The sequence below is a fragment of the Aptenodytes patagonicus genome, chromosome 2, assembly GCF_965638725.1.
Source record: "Aptenodytes patagonicus chromosome 2, bAptPat1.pri.cur, whole genome shotgun sequence".
NCBI lineage: Eukaryota > Metazoa > Chordata > Aves > Sphenisciformes > Spheniscidae > Aptenodytes > Aptenodytes patagonicus.
Window position 1 is genome coordinate 135,241,317 of NC_134950.1, and position 12,801 is coordinate 135,254,117.

A 12,801-nucleotide genomic window follows, 5' to 3' on the forward strand; every position below is an offset into this window, starting at 1 on the left:
AAAGGAGCTATGACATGGTTGCCAGCAACAGCTGGGGATCATAGTTACTGACCCAATAAGGCCCTTTGCAGGCCCTCACAAGCACCAAGCTTCCAGGTCAAAAGGACCCTCTGCTACTCTGCAGAGTCAAATGCCAATAATGTCAGCGCTACCATGCACACGCAGGGACAAACATGATGCTCATGAGCTGTGGAGTCTCTTTGTCTGTGCACAGCACATTCCCAAAGCCTCCATGCTCTAAGGTTGACCGTGGCCTCTCCAAGCCTACATTCCTATGTCAGACCTATTGTGGCTTGTATTTCAGACTCTTCCCTTTCCTTTTTTACTCATTGTCTAAGACAGGAATGTTTAAGAGAACTGGAAAGGCCATAGAGACTGTATTTAAACTGCAGTGAAGACTGGTACAGGGAGAATGGGATTTAGCAATCCCTGCAGGGCTTTGAAGGAGCTTTAGAATGAAGCAGGTGAGCTACAGAAAACATGTAATCTGTTATTAGGAGTTAGCTCTAGATGGCTGCAAGTGGTCAATATAGTAGCTAAGGATTAATAGCGGGCATTAACTTGTTGGTTATAAAAATAGTTAAGAGCAAGAGATAGGGACAGAACAGCTCTGCTGCTGTGTTGTGCTTACTGAGCTGTTTAGGATTCCTGAAAAATGTGAACAAAAACCAACCAAACAAAAAAGTACCCAAATGCAATATATTTAAACATCTTAAATCATTTTTGTAAGCCTTTTGAAAATAAGAAAGCAGCAAAGGAAACTTTAGTGGAAAGCTATCTGATGGATTAGCAACTGGCTTTGCAAACAGAATGCAAAGAATAAGCTTAAATTGCTATTTTCTGTGTGCTGACAGATTAATATTGCTGCTACCCAAAATTCAGGAACATAGCTAATATTGGTTCAATGAATATCTTAAGGAGCTGCAGCCAAGTGGGGATTAGAGAAGCGAAAACAGCACATAGGCATTCATTGTTTTTTTTTTAACTGCTTAATTAAATGAGGGATTATTCAGTTGTTTCCCAGAAAGGACCTGAAGAGGGAGCAAAATGCCATTGTATTTTTCATTGAGAGTTTTTTCATTGCAGTTTTCTAAGCTGTCCCATTAAGAGATCAGATAGACTCCCCTCTCCCTTCAAGCAAATCGCCAGAGTTCAGGAGACTGCCAGGATCATACACTGAATATACGGCTCAAACAACCATGCTTCCAGCTAGTCATTATCCACTGGATTTTCCTTTACAGGAAGAGATACTAGCAAAGAATCATGGCAGAAACATAAATCCCTGATTATTTTATTCATGTGTGAGGTCTTCAGGAGGCCAGTCAGGACACAGTGCCCCAGCACCGCACTATTTTCCGTGCAAGTATTCAGAGTATAGAGGGCTCAGTGGCTACCAAGAGGATATAAGGAAAATGATGCGACAGGAGTCAGAGATCTTACTTTCCATTAGGAGAGGATACTCACTTTCCATCCCATCTTTACACATCTCAGAAACAATCAGACTTTTGATTCTTAAAACAGAGATGATTAATGCTTTTATTAAGACACAAGAAGACTACAGGAGACTATCTAGAGGATTTAGTACAAAAGCAACTGAGCAGCATAATAACAGATTAAATTTAAAAGTGAAGTATGAAGAAACATACTGTTGAAGACAACTTAGCCACAAATGGTTTTTAAAAAAGTTGTTACCTCCTGGAGGAACAATTTCAAAATAAGTGCAGACTCCTGCGTTTTGCTCTGCCTCTAGCACCATTCAGGAGAGATTAATGTTAAGCTGCAGAGAAGACAGAATATTATGTTATTTCATAATCCTTGTGTATCTTGCATTTAGTTTTGTTCAGCACATTTCAAAAGTAACAAAAAGCAAAAAAGTCTGGAAAAGCGCAACAATTATTAAAAACAGGGGTTTAGTTACACCCCAAGAAAGATATGTGAAAACTGAACTTGTTCTTTCTGGGGAAAAAAAAAAACAACAAAACAAAACCAAACAAAAAAAAACCCCACACAAACAAACAAAACCCCCCCAAAAAACCCAAACTATAAGCTACAACTTAGCAATGAGTACATAACACATTTACTACAGAAAAGTTTCATCAGTCATTTGTGTCATGTATCTGTAAGCCCCTGAATGAAAAAGCTCTGGGACTTTTTGTTTGGTCAAATTCATCAGACAAAAGAAGAAACTTAGAAAGTACACTCTAATTTACTTGTTTAGTTTTCTGCTTGGAATATGATGAAGGCAAAGAGCTTAATATAATTCTAAAAAAAGGCTTAAAGACATATCCTAGGAGCATAAGAAAAACATCTGCAATGCTAGTAGTTTGGATTAAGTGTCTCAGTGCTCAGAGACTTCATGCTTTAGGATAATAAGCTCATCCTGGGCAGTTTTTAGTGTCCACAAAACATCCAGCATTGATCATTGTCAGAAACGGTGCTAAACCACTAGTCTGCTCTGATACAACACTTGACACGTGTGGTGGGTTGACCTTGGCTGGACACCAGGTGCCCACCAAGCCGCTCTATCACTCCCCTCCTCAGCAGGACACGGCGGGGAGAAAGTAAGATGGAAAAAACCTCGTGGGTCAAGATAAAGACAGTTTAATAAAGCAAAAGCAAAGGCCACGCATGGAAGCAAAGGAAAACAAAAGATTTATTCTCTACTTCCCATCAGCAGGTGATGCCCAGCCACTTCCCGGGAAGTAGGGCTTCAGTACGCGTAGCGGTTGGTCCGGAAGACAAACGTCGTAATAATGAATGCCCCCCTCTCCTCCTCCTTTCTCTTAGCTTTTACTGCTGAGCAGACGTCGTATGACGTGGAATATCCCTTTGGTCAGTTTGGGTCAGCTGTCCTGGCTATGTCCCCTCCCAAGATCTTCCCTACCTCCAGCCTACTGGTGAGGGGGAAATGTTGAAGAGAGAGCCTTGATGCTGTGCAAGCACTGCCCAGCAGTAGCCAAAACACTGGTGTGTTATCAACACCTTTCTATCTACCAATACAAAGCACAGCACTATGAGGGCTGCTATGCGGAAAATTAACTCCATCTCAGCCAGACCCAATACAACACATTCCTAAAGTCATATGTAAAAACAAGCAATGAAGCTGGGATATTAAAACCTCATTCTAAAACTACCAGCCAGGTGACTACTTGGTTACAAGTCTTGAAAACTTGACACAACAGGCAGCAAAATTAGCATAAGATCTCTGCAGGGAGGAATCCTACCTCTCCACTGACAGAAACATCCCATGGGTGCTAGAACCAGCAGCAGTGAATTCCTCTCAGTGAAGAAGATGGCCTGTAGATCTATGAATCATGAATATGTCGTCTCATGACTTGGTCAGGCTTCACATTCAGCAGCTCCTCCTGCTGCTACACACAGAGCCCTCGTAGCTCTGCAGAGAAATGGGTATACACTTAAAAGCATTAAGCCTGCCATAGCACGCTAGTTTTATTTCTATGGGAGAACAGAGCTAAATTTGCCAGTTTATGGCCTTATTTCTACTTATGTTATAAATGGTTTCTCCTTTGAAAATCCTAAGGTAAGCAAAGCTTTTATTTTTTAAGACTCTCATCTGAATCTGGGGCCATGCTAGTGCTCTTATTTCATGAAAGGTCCTCCTGTCTGGCCTATAGCTTAAATACAAGAACTGTGTAGGCTTTAGTAGATTACATTAGATTAGCATATCATCATTACCTAAGGAGACCCAATCATACAAATCTCCTTACAAAAGGAGTCTTAATTTGGAGCTTTTCTCAGGGCTAAGTTGATGCTTTGGAGACTAATTTGACAATATCTTCATTTAAGCTGCTGCAGAAGTACTTCTTACTCTACAGCTTGGATTATTCAGACGATAATGTCCCAACTGATCATGTAAATGAGAGGACAGTAATCTTTGGCTCCCACAGATACACAAAGCAAATGTATTATCAATGTAGGCAATTGTCATCCCCTCCAAACAGGATATGGCTGAAATTCTTCCAACTGTTTGATTCATTAGAAGGAAAAAACATTTTTTAAAAAATTGAAAATGTTGTAGCTTTGACCAATTACTTGCCACCTAAAAATAGAAATTGAGGCCAGTAGAAATTACTGTTCTTGTAGCATGGTTTTTTGTCAGATGGAATCAGGCTCTCAGACAATGCTCAAGGACATTTATTATACCTCTGTTATTTTAAGGTCTCCAGTAAACTGTGGCAGACTCCATAATAGCATGAGACTAGCTTTAAAGTTAAAAACATAATGGACTTAATAAAAGGATACCCTTTTATTTGTCTTCCAATTCTTGTGCCCTTAAAGTTAATTTTAAAGTTCTTTTCCAAAAGCAACAAAATTATGTTTTTAAGAAAAGCTGAACTTCTGACAAATTGCTAGGTCCTGAATCTTTCAAATGTGAATGTCCTTGTTAGTTAACTTAATTAACTTTGGCCTTGAGTCCAAAAATGTTCTTTTTTTAAATTACTATCTCGAATCATCTATCTTTTTAGCCTACTTTCACTATGGGAACTGGTTTATAAGGATTCAGAATGAGTTTTCTGATAGTAAAACAGAAGTTGATGCAGTCCTATCCTAGGACAACTCTTGCATTTGGAAGTCCTTTCTTGCTATTCCATGCTTCATTGCAAATTACCTGACTTTATGCATTTATGTTTTGTACTCACTACTCCTTTATACTCATCCAAACAAGATGCCCCTGTTGCATTACTTGCCTCAAGCCATGAACTGATTACAGAGAAGTTGTATCCCACGCTTCTGTCTATCTTATACTGAGGTCCAAGGCCTCATTATACTCTTCTGTGAGTCTACAGATAACTAGACATCTGTCAGTCTACAAGCAGCTACTAGAACAAATGCTTGAGCAGGGCAGTCCAGTATCTCAACACAGAAAAGACAGGCATTGAGTCAATGTTCTCAGCTGGAGGTCTGTGTCTGTTTCAAATTGACAAAGAGTGACTCTGGACCTTGGATCTTCTTAATCTACCCAGCTCCCCACAGGCTAGATGCTGGGAATGACAGAGACCTCTACTTACACCAGTCTTGGGGACACTTCATCATAAAATAAATGGCTACCAAATAAGTCTCCATGCCTGTGACATAAATCCACAGCATCAAAGAATGGACAAAGTACTTTGGTATTTTCCACACCTGTTAAACTCATCAGTAAATTTATCACTCAGTAAGTCATGGCATTATAATGGTTGTGCGATTGATTCAGCTACGAAATATTTTGGCAATCTTCCAGCTGCCCTCTCTGCTTCACACTCTGGCTGGATTGGCTGGCGTCTCTCTACCTGTGTTATCTGTCATTTTTTTGATAGCTTACTGCAACGGTGAGCAGCATTGCCTCACCCTGCGCCTAACTGGAGTCTACAACATCCTGGCCAGGCAATTCTCAGCCTCTCTGTTCACCTAAAACATCTCATAGTAGAATATCCCTTATCTCCCCTAGTGCCAAGTAGTTGCATCCACAGGCCTACAAAACTCACTCTCCAAAATCACAGGAACAGCAGATATGGAAAGAACTCTAAGTTCTGCCTTCATCTGAAAAGATCAAATCCTTCAACTGCCACTCTGCACCCTGGGGTGCAGAAAATATTTCTATGTCCCACTCCCAAATACTTTATCTTTATAACATAGGCATGTGACAATACAGCAGCAGTTCTTTTTAATTTGAGAATATCTTTTATCTTTTCAGTAATGGAAAATATGCATTGAATGCAATCCAGATATTCAAGTCAATATAACACTTGTCATTTTAAAAAAAATAAAAATCACAATGTTGTCTGAGACAACTGCACAAAGCATAAACATGCTGCCACAAGAAATTACTATAAATAGATCTGTGAACAGGTTCCTATCTTCCATCCAAATGCCCTGTAAAAGACGTAAGAAACATAAGCCATAAGTATATTCCAAATGACAGGACTTGCACCGTAACAGTGTTGAAAAGTAACCCACAAAGCATACGTTTGCCACCGCAGAATATTTTTGAAGGATCCTAGCGTCAAGAATTTTTGAAGCCCAGCCCAGAATCACTCTCTCATGTTGATAAACCAGGCTTTGAGAAAACTATGGAGAGATACACCTTTCTCCCGAACAATTTCAAAGGCAAAGGTAAAAAAAAAAAAAAAATCAGGTCTTCTGAACAGCTTCAGTACAATTCAGAAATCATAATGGTGCAAATTAGTCAGTACTGTTTCATGAAGTAAGGTTTATCACTCAGGTCATAACTCAAGCTCTTTCTTAAAAACAGCTCACACCACCGTGACTGCAGCACAAATCACAGACTCACCAACACTGGCACAGTTAGCTGCAGGAGTGAGCAGCAGCTCAGGCTTGGCCCACTTCCACACAGTCAGAGGATGAAAAGAGGCAAAGGTACTGAAGCACCTAATCCCTGATGATTTCAACACAAGAAATGGGTTCTAAGGTATTTGTCAAAGACCAAACAAGAAGTTTATCACAGAACTGAGGAAAAAAACCATGTTCTCCTGAGTTCCAGTCTACGCCCATAAGGCAATCTTTCTTCTTTTATCTGCAGTGTACCTCTTAAAGAGAACTGGTTGGCTCTTTTGCCATGTTTCCTTTAGTACTGGACTTCACAGATTTGGTTTATTTTTCCTTCCTTTGGAACAGAATTACATAGCAATAATTCTGATTGCAAAATAACTATTGTTCCAGTGTATAATGGTCTGAGGTAGTAAAAAGACAAAGGTATTTCAGGTATAACCACAGCGAGTAATTGAAAGACTAAAATACAAACCTTCTAGGCAAACCACATCAAGGCAAACAGTCTAATGAATGTTAATACCTGTAGGAAAGTAATAGTGCATTGAAAACGCGCCCTGAGTCATTTTAGTTTACTCCAGCAATTGAAACCCACAAAGCCAGAAAAGCCCTGACTTTGTCTTCAGCATTGCCTCTGGAAGTCCCACAACATATTCTGTCCTTCAGAGGAAGTCATACAACGTGCGGGATTCACGCATAACATACACTACAGACGCTATATTTAGCAGAGAAGGATAAAATTTCACTATTAGTCTGTCCTACCACAGAATGTTTCAAAAAGTAAAACACTGGCCACCTTGAACAACCCCCGTTCCTGCACCTTCTACTTTACCTACAGACCAGTTCTTACCACTGTGTTGCTCCAGACTCACACTTAGTAACGCCCAAATGGGCTGAAACAAATAAATCAAGTCTTCTCCATTTGAGATACCTCTTCTTACTGGTGAAAACACATCTTCTAAACTAGTATATTTTTGTATTAGGCAGAACCTCTGCTTCCACTAACAATACAGTATGCAAACCCACAAATACTCCGTTCATATCATTTACACCTTCATGAAAGGGTATTACATCATGACTGCTGGCAGTCACTCATACAGCAGACATCTGCGTGGTCAGGTCTAAGGCAGAGAAGACAACAGTTCATTTTACAGACTGATTTTTAGTATCCTAATCTTTAGCGCTGAAAACCTCACAGGTCCAGTATTTTCCCTGAGAACATTATTTCCTTATTTCAAAAGTTTAACAAAAAATGATTCAACTGTCTTGAATTAAGGCGCAGTTTTCAAAAACAGCTTCCTGGAGAAAAATTAAAATAACGTTGCTACAATGCCCCTCCACACGCATCAGAAGGATTAACCGTGAAGCTCAACATGCAATGCTCAGTGCGGAGCATACATATTTAGAAGGCAAAACCCAACAGAAATTGAGAGAGTTACAGATGCTTGAAGTCTGCATTCTGTGAAGGGAGAACCTTTGAATGGATGTCAGTGCGTGTCTGTCCACATCTAGTGCTTAAAGAAGCTTAAGAATTTACACTACTGTAATTTCTTAAAGCCGCTTAAAAGGTACCTTCAGCTCCTTCCTCTTTTAAAGACAAGAGAGACCAGGGGTCTTATCATGAGTCTTGTGATATTGTTACATACATCTGGGTCCTGGAATCATGTCAGACACAGAAACCTTACTAAATAAAATTACAGTCCTTATAATCATGGTAAAAAGTCTAAAAACCTGAGTGAAGTGCACCACGAAGGTTCAAAACCAAATGGCAAATAAAAGAAACAGAGAATGCCTTTAAACTAGTATCTTTCCGTTCAACCTCATAATTCTGGGAGTCTGACATGGTTTGAGATTTGCGTTGGGCAACAACAGGAGAAGTCAAGATGCCAATTTGAAGTGGTTCCACTGCATGTATATTACCTCACTCCCCATTAAGTATATTAATTTAGCTGTATATCATAAGCAAATCAGTTTGATTGTGGTAAGTGTACTGTCAAGAAGATTACAGTGTTAATTGTTAAAGTTTAGGTGCGTATTAATATTTTGTATATACCTTGTGATGAAATGTTAGAAACTGCACAAATACGTCTCATACTCTAGACACCGTGATCATTGTAAAACGATGCGCTCTCTCCAAACTAGGAAGTGATAGTTTGCTGAATATTCTTATGAATTGTCTGCAAAATTCTGCCATGAGAGGAACCTTTGATGTATTTTTACCCTGTCCTCATTCCCTCTTGCTCATGTTGGCACTTCAGATGAGCGCTGCTCCACGGTGCAATTACAGGAGCACACTTACACCAGGTCCAGCATAGCATAAAAGCACACGCAGAAAAAAAAGTTCCTCAAATGCCAGACAGTGGGAAATTCTCACAGTTTTAATGTCAATAGTTAAGGCAAACAGTTCACCTCTTGTGATCACTGGACATTATTACACTAGGCTTTTTTAACAGCTCTTCTTCCTCCTTGCCAAGGAGGGCGAGATGGCAGCCCCGTCTGAAACTCATTATTTAAATTCTGTTTCTAAGTCCACAATGTATGCACATCGACACATCCTCTTCAAGCACCACAACGCTGCCCAGCCTGCTGGGAAGCGTCTGGAGCATCTTCTTCCTTTCTTGTGGTGGTCCCTTCCGCAACACTCTCGTCTTCTTCGAAACCGTACGACTTTAGCATCCCACCGGAGGTGTGGGATCCAACCTGCTCCCCCTCCAGCTCCACGTGGCGGCACACCGGCCAGCGCTCCTGGCCAGCCCTTCTCAACCTCGGAGGGGTTTAGCCTCACTTTTGCTACCTGCGACGCTTCCCGATTCTCCAGGCTCCCTTGAAGACGTTTTTAAAACTCAACGACGCGTACGGCGGGGGGCAGGCACTCTGCTCAGGTTCACCTCACGAGAAGCCCCGGCCGCCTCACGGCTCCTTTCCTCACCCCTGGAAGGTGCCAGAAAGCGCCGGCGGCAACGGCCGCCGCAGCGCCGGCGGCGGCGGGGGGGGGGAGGGCTGCCGGTCACCTCCCGGTCACGTCACGGTCACGGCCCAGGCCCAGGCCCAGGCCCCGCCCACCGCGCCGCCACGCGGCCGCCCGAACTGCCCGCCGAGGTCGCAGCCCGCTCGGGGCGCCGCGGGACCCTTGCTTCGCCTTCCGCTGTGCGCATGCGCTCGGAACCCGCCCCCGCGAGCCCCGTCGTTCTTTACGTACCAGAGTTACGTCTGACGCCATTCCGCAGGGAGGGGGAGGAAGCCCGGGGCCCGCCGGTCGCAACCTACCCCGCTAGCCTCCAGCGCCGTGACGTTCCCCTTGGCGGACAGGCGCCGTAACCAATCAGAGGTCTAGGACCGGCACTTGATTGGTTGTCACGTCGGGAGGGGCGGGCCGAGCGCCGGCGTAGCTTGGTTGCGGCAACACCGGCTTACATAGGGCGGAGTACGGCGTGTCCTTGGGCTCAGACGGCGGACGGCGCGGGGGTTACCGGGGTTGTGGTCACCGCCGTGGGCGCAGCGTCAGCGGGGCGGCCGGTCAGGCAGGTGCGGGGGGCAGCCGCGCGCGCGGCCCGGCCCTGGGCCCGACTCGGCCTGGGCCTGGCGCCGTGGCCCGGCGGGACCGTTAGTCCGGAGCGGGAGGGCGGTGAGGCAGCCGGGCGGCAAGGCGTGAGGGACGGGGAGGCGCGGACGGGCGGCAGGTGCTCTCGTCTGTGCCGAGGGCGCGACTTCCTTCCGCCTCCGTGGGCCGGGGCGGGGGAGCCTGGGGCGGCCCAAGGAGGCGGCCGGGGTGCGGCGGAAGGTCACCGCGGGGCCTAGTGGTCACCCCTCGGGCGGCTGCGGCCCGGAGGGGCGGGGGGGACCCGGCCCGCCCGGGCTCTGCCGAGGTCGGGGGCGGCGCGGCGCGGCCTGGCCCGCGCGCCCTTGCGGGGTGGGGGCGCCAGCCGCCGCTCTGCGGCCGTGCCAGGGTCGCGCCGCTTGCCTGGAGGGTCCCCCGGCGCCGGGAGCCTGCTCCTCGCCTCAAGGTCGGCCTCCGGGGAGGCAGAGCCGGAGCCGGGAGGCGCGGTTGTCCTTGGGTGCCCTCGCCACACTGCGTGCGGACAGCGTTGCTGCTGGCGGTCCTGTCCCTTTACGCAGGATTATTCATAACTAGGAAACTTCCCTATTACAGATATACAAGCTATATACAGAAGTCGTGTTCAATTTACTCTTCAGAAATGGTCTCCATACTGTTTAAGTGCTGTGGGGCAATTACTTTGGCTGAGGACACGTTTCTCCTGCTCTTCAAGCATCTTTATCACCTTGATACCTTCTACATAGTCTAATGATTCTATGCTAATCTTCAAACCCAGGAGCTATAGCTTGTGGATAGAAAGCGTGCTGGAGAATTACTAGACTGATGGGCCATATATGCGGTTTCGTAAACCGACAGGACCCTTCTAAAGTTTCTGTTGAATAGGTGACCTTGAAATTGCGATACTGACCTCTGTGTGTGTTTTCTTGGTCTAGTACTGAAAATGGGAGATATTGAGAAGGGCAAGAAGATCTTTGTCCAGAAATGTTCCCAGTGCCATACAGTTGAAAAGGGAGGGAAGCACAAGACTGGACCCAACCTGAATGGCCTATTTGGGCGCAAGACTGGACAAGCTGAGGGCTTCTCTTACACGGATGCTAATAAGAATAAAGGTAAACTTAAAGCTGTTCTTATGAGTTACTAGGGACAAAAATACTCAGTTCTCAGTGATAGTTCTAGAAGTACTGACATCTGCCAAAAAGTAAAATAATACAGAGGACAAGAATATAAACGTGTTTGTTATTTTGAAGTCACTATCGTTTTTTTTTTTTCTTCTCTCTAGGTATCATCTGGAGTGAGGATACTCTGATGGAATATTTGGAAAATCCAAAGAAGTATATCCCAGGAACAAAGATGATTTTTGCGGGTATTAAGAAGAAGTCTGAGAGAGCAGACTTAATAGCATACCTCAAAGATGCCACTTCAAAGTAAAAGTTATTTGCTGCCTTATTTATTTCACAGAGGAGATGGCAATGGAAATGTCTGTGATGAGATTGGTTTTTAAACTTTCTATTTTTACATGTACCCTGTCTAACCTTAAAATCTGTCTCACCCATCAGATAACGTTGCTCACGGTGGGTCACTGGAGTACACGCTTGTTTGGCAGCCATTAACTTGATGGAAACTATGTAATTGGGTTGATTTAAATGGCTATAATGTTCAGTCATTCTTGATCATAGAATTAAAAAAAACCAAACCAATATATTTCCTGCCTCTTCATTGTTTATAAAAAATAATCTATAAATAATCAAATGAGTAAATTGTCAACAGCATAATAGCTTTGACAGCCCAACTCTTCCAGATTAAAAAGCAGGGTGGTTTTTTGCATCTTCCGCTGTACATCTTCTGTTCCATTACATTAAAGATTTTAAAACCCAAAACAACAAAGGCTAAAAAAAAAAAAAAAAAAAAACAAGATAATATTTTTCTAAATTTCATCAGTGCTAGGTGTTGTGGTATATATTAATCTGTCTAAAGCTTGCAATAAGAATGCATTTCATTTGACTTGAGTACTATTTGTGAAATGGCAGTTGTGCCCAGCCACTTTTCTTTTATCTAGGGGAAGCATGTTACATAACTTATCCAGACTTCAACAGCTGCATGCACCAGTAGAGTATAACTCCCCTTCAGAAACATCTTCAGTTTTTTAAATGTTATTGAAACCCTTTGTTCAGTAACTCTTCCGAAAACAGCCATTCTCAGTGTAATGAATAGAACAGAAAAACATCCTGTTCTGGAAATGCAAATGCTAAAGACCAAGCTGAGAGTTATTAAATCTTCTTAATTCAGCAGAAGCATTCACCTGAAATCTACTGTTACAGGCAATTTCAGATGAAGGGGTACAGGCATGAGTGCGCTGGTAGACTAAAGGGAAACAGTCTTTCTCTGTGCCTGGCTGTAGCCAATGTCATTACTTCTGAAGGTTCTGTTTCGTACAGTGTAAAGCGGTATTTTTAATGTTTTAACTGCATTTTTTTCATACTAATTGTTCAGATGAATGTATTTACTGTGTACCTACAGTAAGGCATAACTAAATTAAAAAAATTAAAAGTCTCGTTTGCTGTATGTGTCTGAAATTAAGTGAAAAACAGTGGGAATGTAGAGAAAAGTTTGGTGTCCAGCTTTACATCATTAGGAAAAAAGCAAAAGCTCAGCATGAAAAAAAGTAAATGCTAATGGAGTTGGTCCGAGAAGTACTTAGAAGTGAGGCAAAGTTAGAAAGTATTTTAGACTAGAACTAGCAAAGCTAAACTCTTCCACCAGTGTTCTCTTTAACAGCACTTTTGCTGTGTTTCCCGAGCGGGACGGGAGAAAACTCAAAGCAGCTTGAAAGCTGTAGCTGTGCTGTAGGATTGGCTGGGTTTGAGTTATGTCCAGCAGAATAGTGTGCTTAATGACTGAGTTGCAAAGGCCTGTTACTCAGATATGAGTGAAAAGAATTAGGATGGCTAACAAGTTGT

The 12,801-nt window shown here is 43.3% G+C and overlaps 1 protein-coding gene across 2 annotated transcripts; it reads left to right on the forward strand.

Moving 5' to 3' along the window:
* The first annotated feature begins 9,698 nt into the window (after positions 1–9,698).
* CYCS (cytochrome c, somatic) lies at positions 9,699–12,396 on the forward strand. Of its 2 annotated transcripts, none has more exons than XM_076331310.1 (3): positions 9,699–9,809; positions 10,777–10,953; positions 11,124–12,396. In XM_076331310.1, the coding sequence occupies exons 2-3, from the start codon at positions 10,785–10,787 to the stop codon at positions 11,270–11,272; spliced, it is 318 nt and encodes a 105-aa protein (XP_076187425.1). In that variant the 5' UTR covers positions 9,699–9,809; positions 10,777–10,784; the 3' UTR covers positions 11,273–12,396. The 2 variants fall into 2 exon arrangements, with proteins under 2 accessions (XP_076187425.1, XP_076187424.1); XM_076331309.1 differs by having other exon boundaries at positions 9,700–9,813.
* The last annotated feature ends 405 nt before the right edge of the window (positions 12,397–12,801 follow it).